This window comes from Crotalus tigris, unplaced genomic scaffold (genome assembly GCF_016545835.1).
Source record: "Crotalus tigris isolate CLP2741 ecotype Arizona unplaced genomic scaffold, ASM1654583v1 scf7180000024401.5802323, whole genome shotgun sequence".
Lineage (NCBI taxonomy): Eukaryota > Metazoa > Chordata > Lepidosauria > Squamata > Viperidae > Crotalus > Crotalus tigris.
Window position 1 is genome coordinate 1,996,961 of NW_024100569.1, and position 16,319 is coordinate 2,013,279.

At 37.1% G+C, this 16,319-nt stretch overlaps 1 protein-coding gene across 6 annotated transcripts in view; it reads right to left on the bottom strand.

Moving 5' to 3' along the window:
• Positions 1-4,356: 4,356 nt before the first annotated feature.
• NTNG1 (netrin G1) overlaps positions 4,357-16,319 on the bottom strand; it is a 271,609-nt gene continuing 259,646 nt past the window's right edge. For all 6 annotated transcript variants that reach the window (XM_039329619.1, XM_039329617.1, XM_039329618.1 and 3 more), the window contains one exon: positions 4,357-5,649. In XM_039329619.1, the coding sequence (XP_039185553.1) occupies positions 5,414-5,649 (236 nt within the window). In that variant the 3' untranslated portion in view covers positions 4,357-5,413. The remainder of the gene's footprint in view (positions 5,650-16,319) is intronic.

Here is a 16,319-nt window from a genome sequence, read left to right on the forward strand (position 1 = left end):
GCAGCAGCGGCGGGGGGTGGGGGGCTTAAGCTCCCTGAGAAAGAAATCTGGAAAATCTAGACTGTTTAGACTTTTTTCTCCTGTTGATTGCTCCCATAGACGATTGGCCAGGAAAACATTCATTCTCCTAGGAAAGAAGGAAAACCTACCAAAGAAATTCTAAAACTGTAGCTGCTGTTTCAGAGACTAGTGTGGGAGGGAGAGAATAACACATGGAGTTCTCCATGGAGTTTGCTGCTGCTAATTATTTTCCACTCAAGGCAATTATATTGATAAAATATTGGCACTGGGTCTGACAGAATATCTGCTCATCAGCAAATTCACCTCTGTTGCCAACTCTGGCTACTTGCTTTTGAAACCTTGGTTGGTGTTTTTTCCTCAATTTCTTCTTTCTGTTGCTCTGCCTCTTGCTATCACTCAAAATAATTGAGCTAATAATTGAGCAGGATTTTATTACACCTTGGGCTTCAAAATAAACTGTTTGCTGGAACAGCCCTTTCCACCGCCATGCCACTGTATAGCTTGACACTTCTTTTAAATATTAAATAAGGGTCTATTAAAGATGAAATCATGAAGAAATATTTTTTTTTATTTTTGTGCATATGTATTACAGGAGTTGTTTGTACACCTTGTTAGTTAGGTTAAAGTTTAGGATATATTGAAATATTTCAGATGGGAAGTTAACATAAGATCTACTGCTGTGTTATTACAGTCAAGTTCTAGATATTTTTCCAAAAAGAGTTTGAAAAATCTTTCTCTTAAGATTTCCAGAAATGTATTTGGATGATTTTCACTGAGATAACAATGATGCAAGCAAATCACCTTAACTTGAAATACCATCACTTAAACCTCCCTTGGGGGTAATGCTGTTCATGTTTGTGGGGCCAAGTTCTTTAAAGATCTTACAGATTTCTCAGTGACATTTATCCCTGCAAAATTTTCCCATAAGCTGCTCCTACTGAAGTCTCTTAAGTTTGTTAATTTCTCTTCCTTTCTACCCCTGTACCTCTAGGAATGGTCCAGCTTTGCGGGATTTTGGGATGTGACTGATTTTGTCCAGACTATCACTTTTATATCTATTTTATCTATATCCATTTTATAACAGAAGAAGCACTCAACAAATGATAACTGTCTTCCAATATTCTCCAAAGCATATTGGACAAGACAAGAAGATTATCAATAGGAGAGCCAACCTAGAATTAAGGAGAAATTTCCTGACAGAACAATTAATCATAGGAACAGCTTGCTTCCAGATGTTGTGGGTGCTCCAACACTGGAGGTTTTTAAGAAGAGATTGGACAGCCATTTGTCTGGAATGGTATACGATCTCCTGTTAAGCAGGAGGACTAGAAGATCTCCAAGGTTGCTTCCAACTTGGTTATTTTGTTTTCTGTAATTGACACAAAGATATCCTAATGGTGTCCATTGTTTCTCTTTTATGATTTCAGCTATTCCTCTGCAGAAACCCTTGAACATATTCCAATGGAATATAGCTGTAGGCTTTTTATATGATTCAGCTCCAAACATCCATATTATTTAATGAAATTTAGTGTGCTTATTGTATTGAACCCAATAAAACCCTTTCACACGAGCCTAAACATTTTAATTCCTGCACTTTCTTATCATTTTCCCCAAAAGTATACTAACTGTTGATCTCAATCACTGAAGAGACATTTTGGCTGTAAATTAGTACAAGGTGCCTTCTCTCTTCCATGTCAATCCCATAATTTTATTTCTTACCTTACAGCAGCAGCCATCAACCTTTGCGGCTTGGTGGGCCAGCTGGGGGGGGGAGATGGGAACTGGGCCATGTCAGTGGCGGACCGGCATGCATGCACACAGCTCAACTTGAGGGAGTGCCAGGCTGGCACACACATGTGAATGCCCATCAGCCCATCGCTCATGCAGTTTGAGCTGTGTTCATGAAAGGTCTGGCTAGCTACTCACATGACCCATTTCCAAATAGGCCACGGCCCAGTAGTGGGCCAGGGGGTGCCCCCCTCTGCTTAACAGGATATAAGAAGCAGACTCCTCATGGATTTTCAAAGGATTTTCAAAGGATGCTGTGGCCTAAGCATCCAAGCTTGAGACCATTAGGCGCAACACAGTCTTCTTAGGTAAAGCAGAAGCAAATCTTTCTCTGTTGAAACCCTATTCTTTGAGCACATGTGCAAAAGAAAAGGCAATATGTTGCTTACAAAAGTTCTGTTGATCTGAATTAATACAACCATAGCATACTTTTTTTTTCACCGTAACCTGAATCTGTTTCATGAACATATGCATATATTTCCAGCAAGTATATAATAAAACAAATTGCCCTTGGTGGAATTTTGACAGCAAATATTATCACAGCCTGCAAATATTTTGGTCTTTTCTTTATCTAGAGCTTTGAAATATCTTTGTAAAAACAATAAAGAGTTCTGGTATTATCCATATGCTTCTACAACACTATTTCCAGTGGACTCTGGATCAGATAAGGCAGGAGAGCAGTCATGACCTTGCAAGTGAAATTCTGCTGTTTATATGTGTGTGTGACATTGACGCATGTACAAAAGGGAGAAGGCTTTGATTGAGATGGGTGCTGCTCTAACTGCCATCTTGCCTCTTTTGACTGTCCAGCTGAGGTCACTGATAACTTTCATTACTGATTCTTAGGAAGAAATGATCTGGAAGTTTAATTCTATTAGCTCAGAAACATGGGACACAAGGACCAGGGATTGTTTCATCAATCACTGTCTCACTGCAAGCAGCCATAAGTCTATAGTTCAAAAAATCCTTCTTTGTAATCCTAATTCCACACAAAAGGGTGGGGGGAGTCAAAAATGCAAGGAGCCTGGCCTTTTGTAGGAAAGTTAACTGCAATTCCAGGGAAAAAACTGATAGTCTTATATATTTTATTCCCATTCTGTACCTTGGACTACTAAGGGAGAGATACAAACTGTCTAGTCAGGATTCCCTTTAAGGCAGAGGTCTCCAACCTTTTGGGCACCAGGGACCAGTTCTGTGGAGAGAAGTTTTGCTGTGGACTGGACGGTGTGTGGTTTTGTGTGCTGCCTGCATGCCACGGATGGGGCTTTGCTTGTTTGTGCGGACCAGTTGCTGGCATGCCACGGCCCAGTACTGGTCCACGTACCGGGGTTGGGGATCCCTGCTTTAAAAGAAAGGACCTTCAAAGGGGAAACCATAGATGCAGAAGTGGAGTGAGGCTGGTTTCCTATAGGAAAACGTATCAATGTGCTGCAGAAAGAAATACAAGCTTGCTTGGTTTCAACTGCACCACAACTAAACTGGAAACAAATTTCCAACCTGGTTGATATCAAATCAGAGTTTTGTGCAGAAATGCCCTCAATATTTGGCCACATGATGAAAAAAGATTGAATAGTAACTCAACATGTAATTGTTTCTTACCCACAGGAATAGTTATTTCCACTCCCATTCACCCAAATTAATTCCAGAGTCTCCTGTATGGACTAAATATCTGTTGTTTCAAATAAAATGGCAAATAGAAAATCATCTGGGTTGTGGCACCCTATACATTTTGGAAATATCTTCCACAAAGCATTCCCAGTACCGTCAACCTTTTTTTCCAATTAGGCAGAACACTTTTTATGATCTTGGATTTTAAATTCCTTTAAAAGTTAATTTAAGTTTTTTTTTTTTTAAAAAATATCCATATTGTCTCAATTATCCTGTTAACATTTGGTGTCTAGTTGAACCCTTAAAAACAGGATATATGGTATCATAATTTCATCCCCTTAACCAATAAGTAACAGAAAACTGAATTTTGATATTAAATGGTAATGCTGAATTTGGAATTTTGAAGGAAAGCTTCAGCCAGAACATCTGAATTATCCGTGATGATAATACTGCATTAAATTCTGGCCTTGATGAAAAGGGATTCATATTTTCCCTTAAAAAGTTAAGAGTTTTAGAAAATGTGGGAAATTGCAGAAAGAAGAAAGAAGCTAGAAGTATTGTTATGCAAAAGGAAACTTACTTGCATAATGTTTGACTTGTGCCCATAGGTGTTAAAATGAATAGGTGAATTAAACTGAAATTATAATAATAAATATTTTGATAATGCAATTTTCAGAATACTGTAATATCCTATTAACTGCTGTGGGTTTTACTTCCCAGTTAGGACTGCAGTCTAACTTGAATTGATTGGAGCTTATCCAGTGTCTGCTGACCTCAACAATTGATCTCATGTTATTGTCACTCTTAATTAATCTCTGTAGACAACATGGAGATTTGAATTTTAACTTTTTGCTATGCTTGCACAAGTCTGGACTGGAACTTCTTTGTCTTCTACCTGGTAAAATAATACCAAGAAACTGCAGTACTAATCCCCAGAAATAGTTTATGCAGGAATTTTTATTCTCTTAAATCTTCCAGTGTTAAAGCAACAAGAAAACATTTAGAATGTCCTTTGGTGGTAAGTTATTACACTTGCTATAATATGTAAACTGATATTCTTTGATGCCAGCACGTTGCCCATACAGAGAAATCTCTGCACAATTAAATGAATAAAAAAGGGAAAACAAAAGAGGAACTAAAAATCATCTCTTCCCCTCCCCCCATCTGATTAGGATTAAAGTACATTACTCAATTATTAACACAAATTGGCAATAATACAAAAAATCTACGCCTTACGTTAGTCAAGAAAAATAACTTCATTTGATTACAAAAGGATAAATATACTTTCTTTTTGTCCTACTGCCACTCTTGTACAATAGGGGAGCACTGTGTCGACAGGGCACAGTGCTTCTAAGATATACAAGGATATGACCGGCTTGAGATTTATTGAGTTGGGGCTGGTACACATGTGCATTACTACATCAGACAAAGAGATCGTTCAACCAACAAAGGTTACAGAGCAACGTTCACTAAAGCACAGTTGGAAAAGGGGATTAAGGGGCTGAAGCAGGCCAATATGGCAGCTTTGAAACAGATTTCCTTATACCCACAATGCACTGACAGCAAAGAATGCCTCTATTTGGTTGGTCCACACACTGGGAAGAGGTACGGAGGCACACCAGTTTGAAAGAGCAAGGTTGTTTTTTTTTTGTCGTTTCTGTCTTGGATTTCCATCCGGGGGTGGCTACCCAAGCCTTTTTGAACCTGCGCAAGTGCCTACAGCTGTTGTTGTGTTGAGTAGTTGTAATAGTATTGGCAGCTGTCTCACTTAAGCTTGAGCCAAGAAGTAACAGTCTTGGATGGTTGGGTTGTCCACAAGGTATACATATGGCTTAGTTCAGTCAGGCCTTTTCTTTAGTCTATATATATGTGTGAAAATTGTATAATTCCCCCCCTTATTTTGAAAATTCTTATTTGCATCTGGTTCTTTTTCTTTCTTTTCTGGACACCTTCCTCTCAATGCAGTCTGAAGCCGATGTCTCCCAAGCTGCGTAGCTTAAAATATAAAAAGCCCACTTAATCCCAATGGAGCAATTGGTGGTAGTAGAAGTAGCAGGGTTTGTATTGATATTGCTCCTTGCCCTGAACTTTCGCTGCAGCCATCTGGATCCACATCACAATTCCTCTTCTCACACAATACACCAGTGTAGCCTTCCGGGCACTGGCAGCGTATATTGTTGTGGCATGTCCCTCCATTCTGGCAAATTTGAAGTTCATTGTCACATACGTTTGCTGTAAGTTGGAGTGGGAAGGAAAAAAAAAGCATAATCAACACAAGACAATTGGTTAAGGAACACAATGACAAAGTGAAAAGCACTGGCTGTTTTCCTTAAAAGGTATTTTAAAAAAGAGGTGCATTAGTTCTACCATTAAAATGCCCATCAGCAATACATACTAACGGTCCTAACATGGCAACTTTTAATTCTACTTTTGGATTCTTACTACCAAGGATGATACAGGCGCTCCTGTGATTTTTCCTCTCTCTCCCTAATAACCAATTTAAATACTGTGTACCTTGACTTGGAGCATCTTGATATGTGTGAGATCATATGTTACGCCTCACACTATTATGAAAAGTAGAGGCATAAATAAAATAAATCTCCCTTTGAACCATTTAAAGCAGCCAAGTGTTCTAAAAGCTCGGGCAGCTGCTAGGAAAGTAATCTGGCTTCTATACAGCCACCCACTTTGGCACATGGAGATGGATGGGAACAGCTTTCAAAGCATCCACACAAGGCTTGTTATAGCTAGGGTGGTTTTCATAAGTTGAAGAGAGATGCTTTGTTGCAACTTTGGGAAGCACTTTGTCTGATGTTTTACTCAACCCAATCTGTGCCACTAGAGGCACGGGTGTCATTATGGAAAAAGGCAGTTTGTTTGCTTGGATACTCTTGCATACACTGACAATGTCAGATCCATGCATGGAAGCTATGATGGTTCCTAAATGGAAAATCATTTTGACAGAAGGACTTGGCTCTATAGTACACTGAAATATCTAATTCTTTAGCCAAGTGGTGCATTTGAACAGATCAGTCTTGCTGGCATCATTTTACTTTAGGCCACAATTGGCAAATTTCAAATCTCAGCATTTTCCTTCTGTCAAGAACTACTTGTGAAAAGTAGAAAGTCAGGTATAACTGTATCTATCTTTCTCCCTGACCTGCCAATTTTCCAGCTACTATGGAACATTACAGTTATCCTTTGAAGTGTTACAGCTTTGGAAAGTTGTATTAAATCTAATACTGATTGTATTGGCAAGCTTCCAAGAACTCTCTGGGATGCCCAGAAATTATACCATCAATTTCATAAGAAAGTATTTTTTTAACGCAATCCTAATCAGGTAATCAAGTAATCTTGGGTTCATGCACATAGATCTGTGCTTTCAATATTGTGCTTATTGATAGAAACAGTGTTTGAATCCTTTGGGATTAATATCTTTTTATGGGTTATAGCAGGGGTCCCCAACCCTCTTCCTGCAGACTGGTATTGAGCCATGGCAAGCAACCGGTCCACACAAACAAGCAAAGCCCCATCTATGGGATGCAGGCAGCATGAGAAACCACGCCCCCTCCGATCCGTGGAAAAACCTCTCTCCGCGTAACCAGTCCCTGGTGCCCAAAGGTTGGAGACCTCTGCATTATAGGATTAATTTGGTCAGGATCCAAGTAATTCTGTTCCTCTATGAGTGCACATGGAGGTACTGCTTCTGATTCTTTAGCCAGAGTCAAGAAGTTAGAAGCAACAAAGCCTCTGTATGCCATGATTATTACATTAATCATTAAAGGCAATATTTGCAGCAAGTAGCACACAAATCAAGCATATAAAAATGCAGCACCCTGCTGCTGTGAATAAATGAGAAATGAATCCTTCCCACTGAGAAGTTTTTTACATGTTAAAAAAAAAAAGCTAAAAGCGTGAAGAGGATATAGTGCAGCAAAGAAAGCATGTGTCCTGATGAACAGTGGTGCCACCAAATATAAAAAGAAATAGCAAAGCTTTTTTTCACAGATCACTTCTGCATCTACAAATGTAGATGACAAATCAGAAACACAAAACTTCTATTAACTACTATGTGTAACAGATAAGGAATTATCATTCATACAGAACTATGTTGACCTATTTTAATATTCTTCCTTCCTTGTATTCCACCCCCTTTATACATCCTGTCCATCTAATCTGTCTAAGAACTGATATATTAGACCAGGGCTTTTCAACCAGTAGTATGGTACCTGTGGTACATTGGCACCTGGCAGGTGGTACGCGACCATCTTAAAAAAGTGGTAGCGGGGGGAGGGGAATGAACTGAACCGGTGACAGCACTGCACAAGCCTGAGTGAGAGATGGCTGGAGCTGCAGGGCTGCCAGGGCTCAGCGGAAGCGCCAGGATCAATGCCGCTTTCCAGTTGATCGGCGCTTCTTCGGGACTGTCAGGGCTCAGTGGAAGTGCTAGGATCAGCACCAGGCTCCAGCTGGAGCTCAGCGCTGATCCTGGTGCTTCTGCTGACCCCAGAAGAAGTGTCGATCAGCTGGAATATTGCATCATCTCCAGGGTCTTGTGATTTACATTCAGATGCTTGGCAACTGATTCATATTTATGACGGTCACAGTGTCCCAGGGTCATGTGAAGTGACCAAACCTGCTGCAACCACCCAGCAGACGGAGGGGAAAAAAACCAAACACCCCCACCCCACCCCCGCTGCCAATCCTCAACAGAAATGCTCACAACAATGAAAACCTCAGACAGGAGGAAGAGTGCTGCCGGGTGGGCAGGCAGGTGACTTCCTTGGCTGTAGCTTGGGGGGCACTTTTTTCAGTGCCATTGTAACTTGAAACAGTCACTAAGTGAACTGTTGTAAGTCGAGGATTACCTGTACTTTATCATTTTTTTCTGGTTTTTTTTTTTTTTTTTGGTCATCATGTTTTTGACACCTTGCTAGGTGCCTGGTGGTACTTGGATATTGCCATATCCTAAAAGTGGTACAATGGGTGAAAAGGTTGAAAAGTCCTGTGTTAGACTCTACAAGCAGCCCCAGGTTCACAGGCTTTTCTTTTTCAGGATTGGATCTAACTCCAGTTACAAATCTCTCATGAAAGACTTTGGCAAATTCTTGTAATCTCTTGAAGGAGCTAGCACTGGGCAAAATAGAACAATATCAGAATGAATTTTCCCACATTAATATTTCTTTATTTGTACCTTCTAGCTAGCTGACCACTGCCCATGCTCTTCTATGTTTTATTTCCCTAAATGTTATCTAAACTTAATTTTTTTTGGGGGGGGGCAGTTCCTAGGGAGTCATATATTTAGCAAGAAAGCAATCTGACAAGTCTGATCAATGATGTTAAAAGTGATGTACAAACTACCAAACATTCTTAAAGATAAAACTCCAGATTCACTATTGGAAACTTTTGCTGTAATGTAACTTATGGTGAGGCTTTACCAAAGGAACATGGAGTCCTATCTGTCTGAAACTGCTCCTTAGACTACCAATGTAGTCATGTCTTTTGATGTCTGAATCCATCCTGAGACTAAATGGCACAGGACTGCTGTTGCAGATTTTAAAATGATTGCTTAATGAACTGGGCTCTCATTGTAGGAGACAAGTAATCCAGTATTAGGATTCAGCTGGTTCGCACCACTTTGGCAGAACTGGTAGCTAATTTTTTGTTGCCCAGGCCTAGAATGGACTTCCAGAAGCGGCATCCACACAGAGAATTGGTTGTTCACATATTTGAATCCCACCACTAAAGTAATCCAAACGTTCCATTTGAAGAGAACTTCTGATAAGCTGCTTAGGAGCCATGGTCTAAATTACTATTTCCTTGATTTACAGAACATGCTATTTTATATGTCCCTGATATATCACAAAACTTAGTCATAATTCAGTATTATAGGAATATGCAAAATCCCCATAATTTTTGATTTTATGTATAAATATATTTCAAACTGCTAAATATTCAGGATAATTATCTGTAAAACATTGAACATACAAATATTAAATGCTGTTTTACATGCAGTATGAAATGTAATATGGATTCAATTGTAAATTCAGTTGTTACTTTTATAATTAGTTCTGTACCAACACTCAAATTCAAACTCATTTAACTATAATCAATGACCAGCAAAGTTAACCAACATCTCAGAAATAATGGTCAAACACAACAAAGATAGCGTAACAATATATATATATATTTTAAAAGGTAAGACTTTAAAATTGGAGAAAGGAGAGAATTGAATTAAATGTAAAACAGACTACAATTTAAGATCAAATATAAACAGGATAAAATAGGAATCCTGCAAAAGGAAAAAAAATATAAACAAAAATTTCATAATGTCGTCACTTCAAGAATAAGGCATCTTACGTGTTCTTACGGAAATCACGGCAGGCAGAAACATAGCAACTTGATTGAGGTTAGTAGGATTTCAATCTTAGTAAGAAACAATAGCATCTCTCTGATTAGAGATTATTTTTTTGTTAAGAGGTAGTAAGCATTTGTTTACACATAATTTGAAGCACAAAGAATGGAGAGTTAGTACTGCTGAGGGTAAGAAAATGAGGGAAACAAGCTGGAATAAGATGTTTGCTGGTATAAAGTTTCTAATTTATAGCCCACCCATCACTTAATGTTGGCTGTGGCCTCCAAATCCATCCAAGTTATGTCAAAGATTCTTGTTGCTTTAGTACACTCTAAATCTAGGGAAGCAAAGTGTTGCCAGAACTATCAGAATAACACAGAGCTGAAGGTCTTTTTCTTTCCACCTTGATGAAAAGCCATCAAGGAGAATTAATGAAGCTCTGAAGCCGTAAGAAAATGGGTTTGAGACAATAAAAGAATCAGCAAACATGGATTCTCATCTCCAGTGAAATCAAACCAGTTTCTGTGGGGAACAAAGCATTTGAAACACAGCATAGTACTGTATATGGAAGATCACTTGTAGAAGCATAGTCTGAACAATGTACAGGGATTTTAAATAGATGTAGGTGGATTCCTGTGCATTTCCCAGCATTACAGTTTATAACTTTGAAAATGATCTGCATTTCTCTCCTCTGGAGTAAAAAAAACGTCCCAAATTGCTTTAGTGTTATTATTGGCTTTGGCAGAAATAGTTCTAATTTGTTTCCACCAAGCTCCAGAGGCTTGAAAAATTACATTAAAGTAAATTTAAAGTTGAAGCTTGTTCAATTTTATTATTTCCAATTTTTCATTGAGTTTATGGTGACTAGGTCTTCCCTAGAAAGGCATTATTTTGATCATAGAGTGATTTGCAGAATTTTGCTAAGGCCTAAGGCCCATCTCCAGATGCTCTGAAGCCCTTTCTCTGGAAGGTGTCCAACAAAACAGGGATGATCCCAATTTTTCCACTCCTTACTAATCTGCTCTTCACGACATTCCCTAATGAAATGTGGAAATTCCTTAAGAGCCGACAGCTTTATCCTGAGTCATATTGAAAGTAAAAGGGATTGCACAACAGCAGTGCTTGGATGCTCTGGCAATTACCTAGAAAGCAGAGTCTTGCTGTCTGATGTTAAGCCGACTTCTAATTTCCTGCATGCAAATGAGTTGAATAATAAAGCTCTTCCACTTCCTCTCCAGCTTGCCGTGCCATAATTAATATGAGGGCAACCAACAGGCATCCCTGAAACATGTTCCTCCTTCATCACCATTGTTTGTGATTTCTTTTTATGGTGCTAATGTATTTTTTATGACCCATTGACACAACACTGAAATGTATCTAGCATTTCGGATCTGCAAATGTCACAACTACATATTAAGTTATAATAAATGCTGCTCGCTCAGAAAATTAGGCTGATGACTGCCATATGTCTGCATTTTAATGCAGCATATACAATGTGCTTAATTGGGCAAATTTGTATTGCAAGTATCAACCGAGAGGTAGAGTACGCTATAAACAAATCTGATGAGGTTTGCAGTTTGAGAAATTATTGCAAAAGCGACAGGAGAAACAAATATATAATAAGAAATCAGGCATAGATATTAATTATTTGTGAATCTCCACCTCCTTTGGAGGTCTGCTTCACATAGACATGTGTATTGATTACTCATAATTTGATAATTGGCACCCAGTGCTATGTCAACTACATTTGGAAGAAAGCTGCATCGAATCCAGTAATATTTACACCCAGATAACTGCACTTAATACTGCAGCATTAATAGATTGCTTGCATTAATCTGACTTTATTTTTCTTGTGATACGAGAACTACATTCAGAAAGCACTGAAATTCCTTCTCTTTGAATAGTTATTAAGTAATTTTGAAGACATGCCTCCATGGCTTAATTGAGTATTCATTTCTATTTAAGGCTGCAGTCTGATTAATCATTATTATTCTTCGTAATAAACTCCAAAGTAAGCTTGTAAAAGACTGTGCTATGGTATTCTGATTCATGTTTTGGATGTCTGATTTACATCTGAGTGTTCAGTTCATTTGGCTGGAGCCTAAGAAGCATTTTCCAAAATACGTAACTTAAAAGGAAGAGAACAGGTTTGAAAACAGCAACCATATCCATATTATTAATATTGGTTATCACTGGCTTTAAATAATGAATGATAAACCAATGGCTGCTTTAAATACTTTTCTTAGTTCCAGATGTCATCTTACTTTTCTTTGGATCTTGAATGCAAATTAGGATATTTTCACATGTTTGCCTGTTTATATACATGTTAAATTTAGTTTCAGCTTATTTTTATTTGTAAACTTTTAACTTCTATGCCTATGGATTTAAAGGCATTCTCTACCATGCATCAGTTTTGGTCACCACGATGTAAAAAAGATGAGACTCTAGAAAGAGTACAGAGAAGAGCAACAAAGATGATTAGAGGTCTGGAGGCTAAAACTTATAAGGAATGGTTGCTGGGTTTGGGTATGTCTAATTTAATGAAGAGAAGGATGAGGGGGGACATGATAGCAGTGTTCCAATATCTCAGGGGCTGCCACAAAGAAAAGGGAGACAAGCTATTCTTCAAAGCACCTGAAGGCAGGACAAGAAGCAATGGATGGAAATTAATCAAGGAGAGAAGCAATCTAGAACTAAGGAGAAACTTCCTGACAGCTAGAACAATTAATCAGTGGAACAACCTGCCTCCAGAAGCTGTGAATGCTCCAATACTGGAAGTTTTTAAAAAGAGATTGGACAGCCATTTATCTGAAATGGTATAGGGTTTCTTCCATCATCATCATCATCATCATCATCATCATCATCATCATCATTACTGTTGTAGCATTTTATCAAAAAATAATGTAAGCTCCATCTTAATCATTAATGCCAATACATATGACCTTCGATAAGGACAAAACAATGTTTTTTGTGATACTGCCTTAATGAAATAAAAACTATCTCAAAGATCATAAACATTCCATTGGCAGCCTAATCCAGTGTATGATGTGCAATTAAGTTTAAGTTGCTATGCACAAATTGCAGTGTTGCTTTAGGACAGGGTTCTTCAAACTTGGCCCTTTTATGACTTGTGGACTTCAACTCCCAGAATTCCTCAGCCAACATGTCCACAAGTCATAAAAGGGCTAAGTTTGATGATCCCTGCTTTAGGACAATATATCTATATCACTCTGATAACTGTAGATTTGTTTTTACTGAAAAGTATTAAGGGAACTTTCTACTTTCATTTTTCATTATGACTGAAAACCATAACCATAGATGCTAATTATATCCACTTTTTCACAAAATCCTTAATAATCAATCTTAGTCATCCCTGCAGGTTTTTTAAATTTCTACCCAGTCTGAAAATTTACCCATAGACTTAGAAATACAAAGTTCTCCTTATGGATCTCTAGGGGATTGCATAGCTATGAGTGGAAGAAAACATTTCCCTTTCCTATCAGCTAGCTGAACTTAACTCACTTTATGCCTTTTTATCAGTTATTGACATTTTGGATGGAAGGTTCTACTATTTTGAAAAGGAAAATTTCAAGGTGGACATACAAACAATATATTTTTAGCTCTAGTTTTATCTTCCATGTTATAATGAAAGTCATCAACTCAAAAAAAGAAAGAATCTCACAATTGTTGCTCCATGGAAAAAGAATATCATTGTGGTAAACAGATCTCATAAAAAAACCTGGAAAACTTTAAATAGAAGTAAAAAGAAGTAAAAAGCTATATTGAATTTAAATGCCACAGCTGGAAATGATGATTAATTCCAAACGACACTTTCTTTTTGATAGCTTACTTTAACATAAGTTAATAAGTCTGGCAATGCAAGAAACTTCTTATTAGCAATTGCATTAAACAGAAGTATTACTTGGAGCTTTCCGTCTGCCTAGAAGTGAAAGCTTGCTATTGAACAATTTGATCTGCTCGCTATCTTCGATTAGAATTGATAAGACAAAAGTGAGACAGAAATCTTGCATACTATTTCCCTCTGATCTGAGTGACTGTAGGCTCTATTCATAGACCATATTTGAAAATAGATGAACATATAGATGATAACAAACATTACCCAAGAATGTATATTTTACGGCCATCAGAGTTGGACCAGATCAGTCTGTATCCCCATTGCATACCTGTGCTCCAAAATAACTGTAGCACATTTCTGATTGTAAATCAAGGATCACATTTATAGACAAAAAATGTACTGTTAAAGGTTTGTTCGTGATTGCATTTTTTTGTTTTGCTTTTTAAAACAGGTAATTGCTATTCAAGGGCTGTCTGCTGTGATAAGTGCGTTTTTCCCCCATGCAAAATCCCTGAAAGGAACACTGCATTCCACTGTTTATGGGGAATTTGTAACTTCACAATAATAATTTCAATGTAGGATGAAGGGTCAGATCTGGTTAGATTTCAAAATGCAAAATTAACTCAAATCATTAAGCATCGTCCTCACAAATAAAACAGTGAGACCTTCTTTATTGCACTTGTAATGTGGAATAGCAGCTCTTTTAAAAGACTCATCTGTTGTTATACTGTTCAGTTATGCTTTGTAGCCAAACCAATACTTAACCTGTTTAAAACAGCCTTGACTTTGCAGATGGCTTTGAATTAAAAGCAGAAATGATGAGAAATTTCTCAAGGTTTTCTGACTCCCAAAATGAATTTTTGGGTGCTAACAAGAGAATGAATGCTCTAGAACTCTTTTCAACTAAGTGATAATAAAATACTGAAGACTTCTATGGGTCAAGCTCTTCATAAATAGTAGAATCATGATCGTGATCATCTGCAGTTGTGAATACCTTTCATTTTCTAATTAATGACTGTATATTGGACAGAAAAAAGACATACTGACTCATAAAAACATCTTCCCAGAGCATGAAATTCTTTTCAAGATCTTGAGAAGTGAGAACTGATAGGAATGGTGAATCAACTGAAAGAACATGCTAGAATTCTTGGGCATGCTATTTCCCCCTCCAATTGTACACCAGAGGTATACAAAATGGTGTACACCATTGCTTTTTTTGTGTGTCTATGCAGAGAACTTTATTATGAACATCAGGCACACATCTAAAGTTATGTATCAATCTCCATAAATATTTACAATATGGCACTGATAGAAGCTATGTGCTACATTGACTTCAGTAGGGAATGGCAAAAAGATACAAGATGGTTGCACGTAACTGCTATTGTCTTTAGAGGGAAAAAGCAATTGAGGAAGGGCTGACCCAAAATATTAATAGTTAGACAAAAGGATGGCTTGGTGCCCTTCAATTCTGTCATACATACTTTGAATCAGGACATTTAACGTAAGGTCTATAAGGGAACATTTCTTATTTGATTTCATAATTAACACTGCAATAATATCACCTGTCCTAATACAGAGAATGGGGAATAAGCAACTTAACTAATGTAAGCTCTGATTCAATTGTTCATTTCTCTAGGAAGAAGTTATTTAAACCTGAGACTATTTCTTGATTTTATCACAGGAGAGAATCTTGGGGGTCAAAGAGTAATAAATTACTGGGTGGATCTGAGCATTAAATCTGAAAAAGAAGGAAATAATGCTGGTGTATTTACTTATCAACAATTTTCTAGGACTTATATGATTGTTTTGGTATCCTTGACTTTTCATTTTGTTCCTGAACACATTATCTTTCACCAGATATTTTTAGTTTTCCACTCCTTTTAAAATTAATTAACACATAGGAACAATAATGCTCTCAATACCAAAAGGAAACACAGAATAAAAATGTCCTTCAAATATTTTTATGCAATCATTCCACAATTGAAGCATACACTTTATATGGGAATTTTAGTAAGTCTGTTATTTGTTAACTGCAACCTTTTCATATTTCTTAACATTTCTGTAAAGGTTTTGCCAGCTGCCTGTTTTTTGCGAAATCAAATTATCAAATTATAGAATAAAAGTTCTTTTATATTATATTTGAATGAAAAAGTTTCTATTCTTACAGAATAGTAAGTCTAAAAAGATAAAAATGTTACATATATATGATTTATGGTACACTTTAGTGAACCAAAAAAGCAATTTGCAACTCTCAAAACAATTATTTATAGAGTATCTGGATATTTTTTTTTACAGAATGTAGTAATACATGCTGAAAAAGTGGGAACAGTGAACAAAGACAATAAATAGTATTGTCAATCATCCAGTTGATCAAACAAATAAATTATGTTTAAAATAAACAATTAGTAAAAGCACATTACTGCAAAATAAATGTGAACTTGAAAATAAAAGCTCCTTTTATCGTGATCTACTTAGAAAGTAAACCTTAATAAATTCAGAGGGGTTATTCCCTAAGCAAATTTTCACAGTACTGTGCCTTGACACAATAATTGTTCAACTGAATTTATCAAATCCAATGGGACTATTTTCAAATAATTATTTATTGAAAGCATTTATCACACTTAAAGTGTTTCTTTGAAACTATATTAGGGTTCCAATAAATAAATACTTTTTTCTAAAACTTATCTGGCT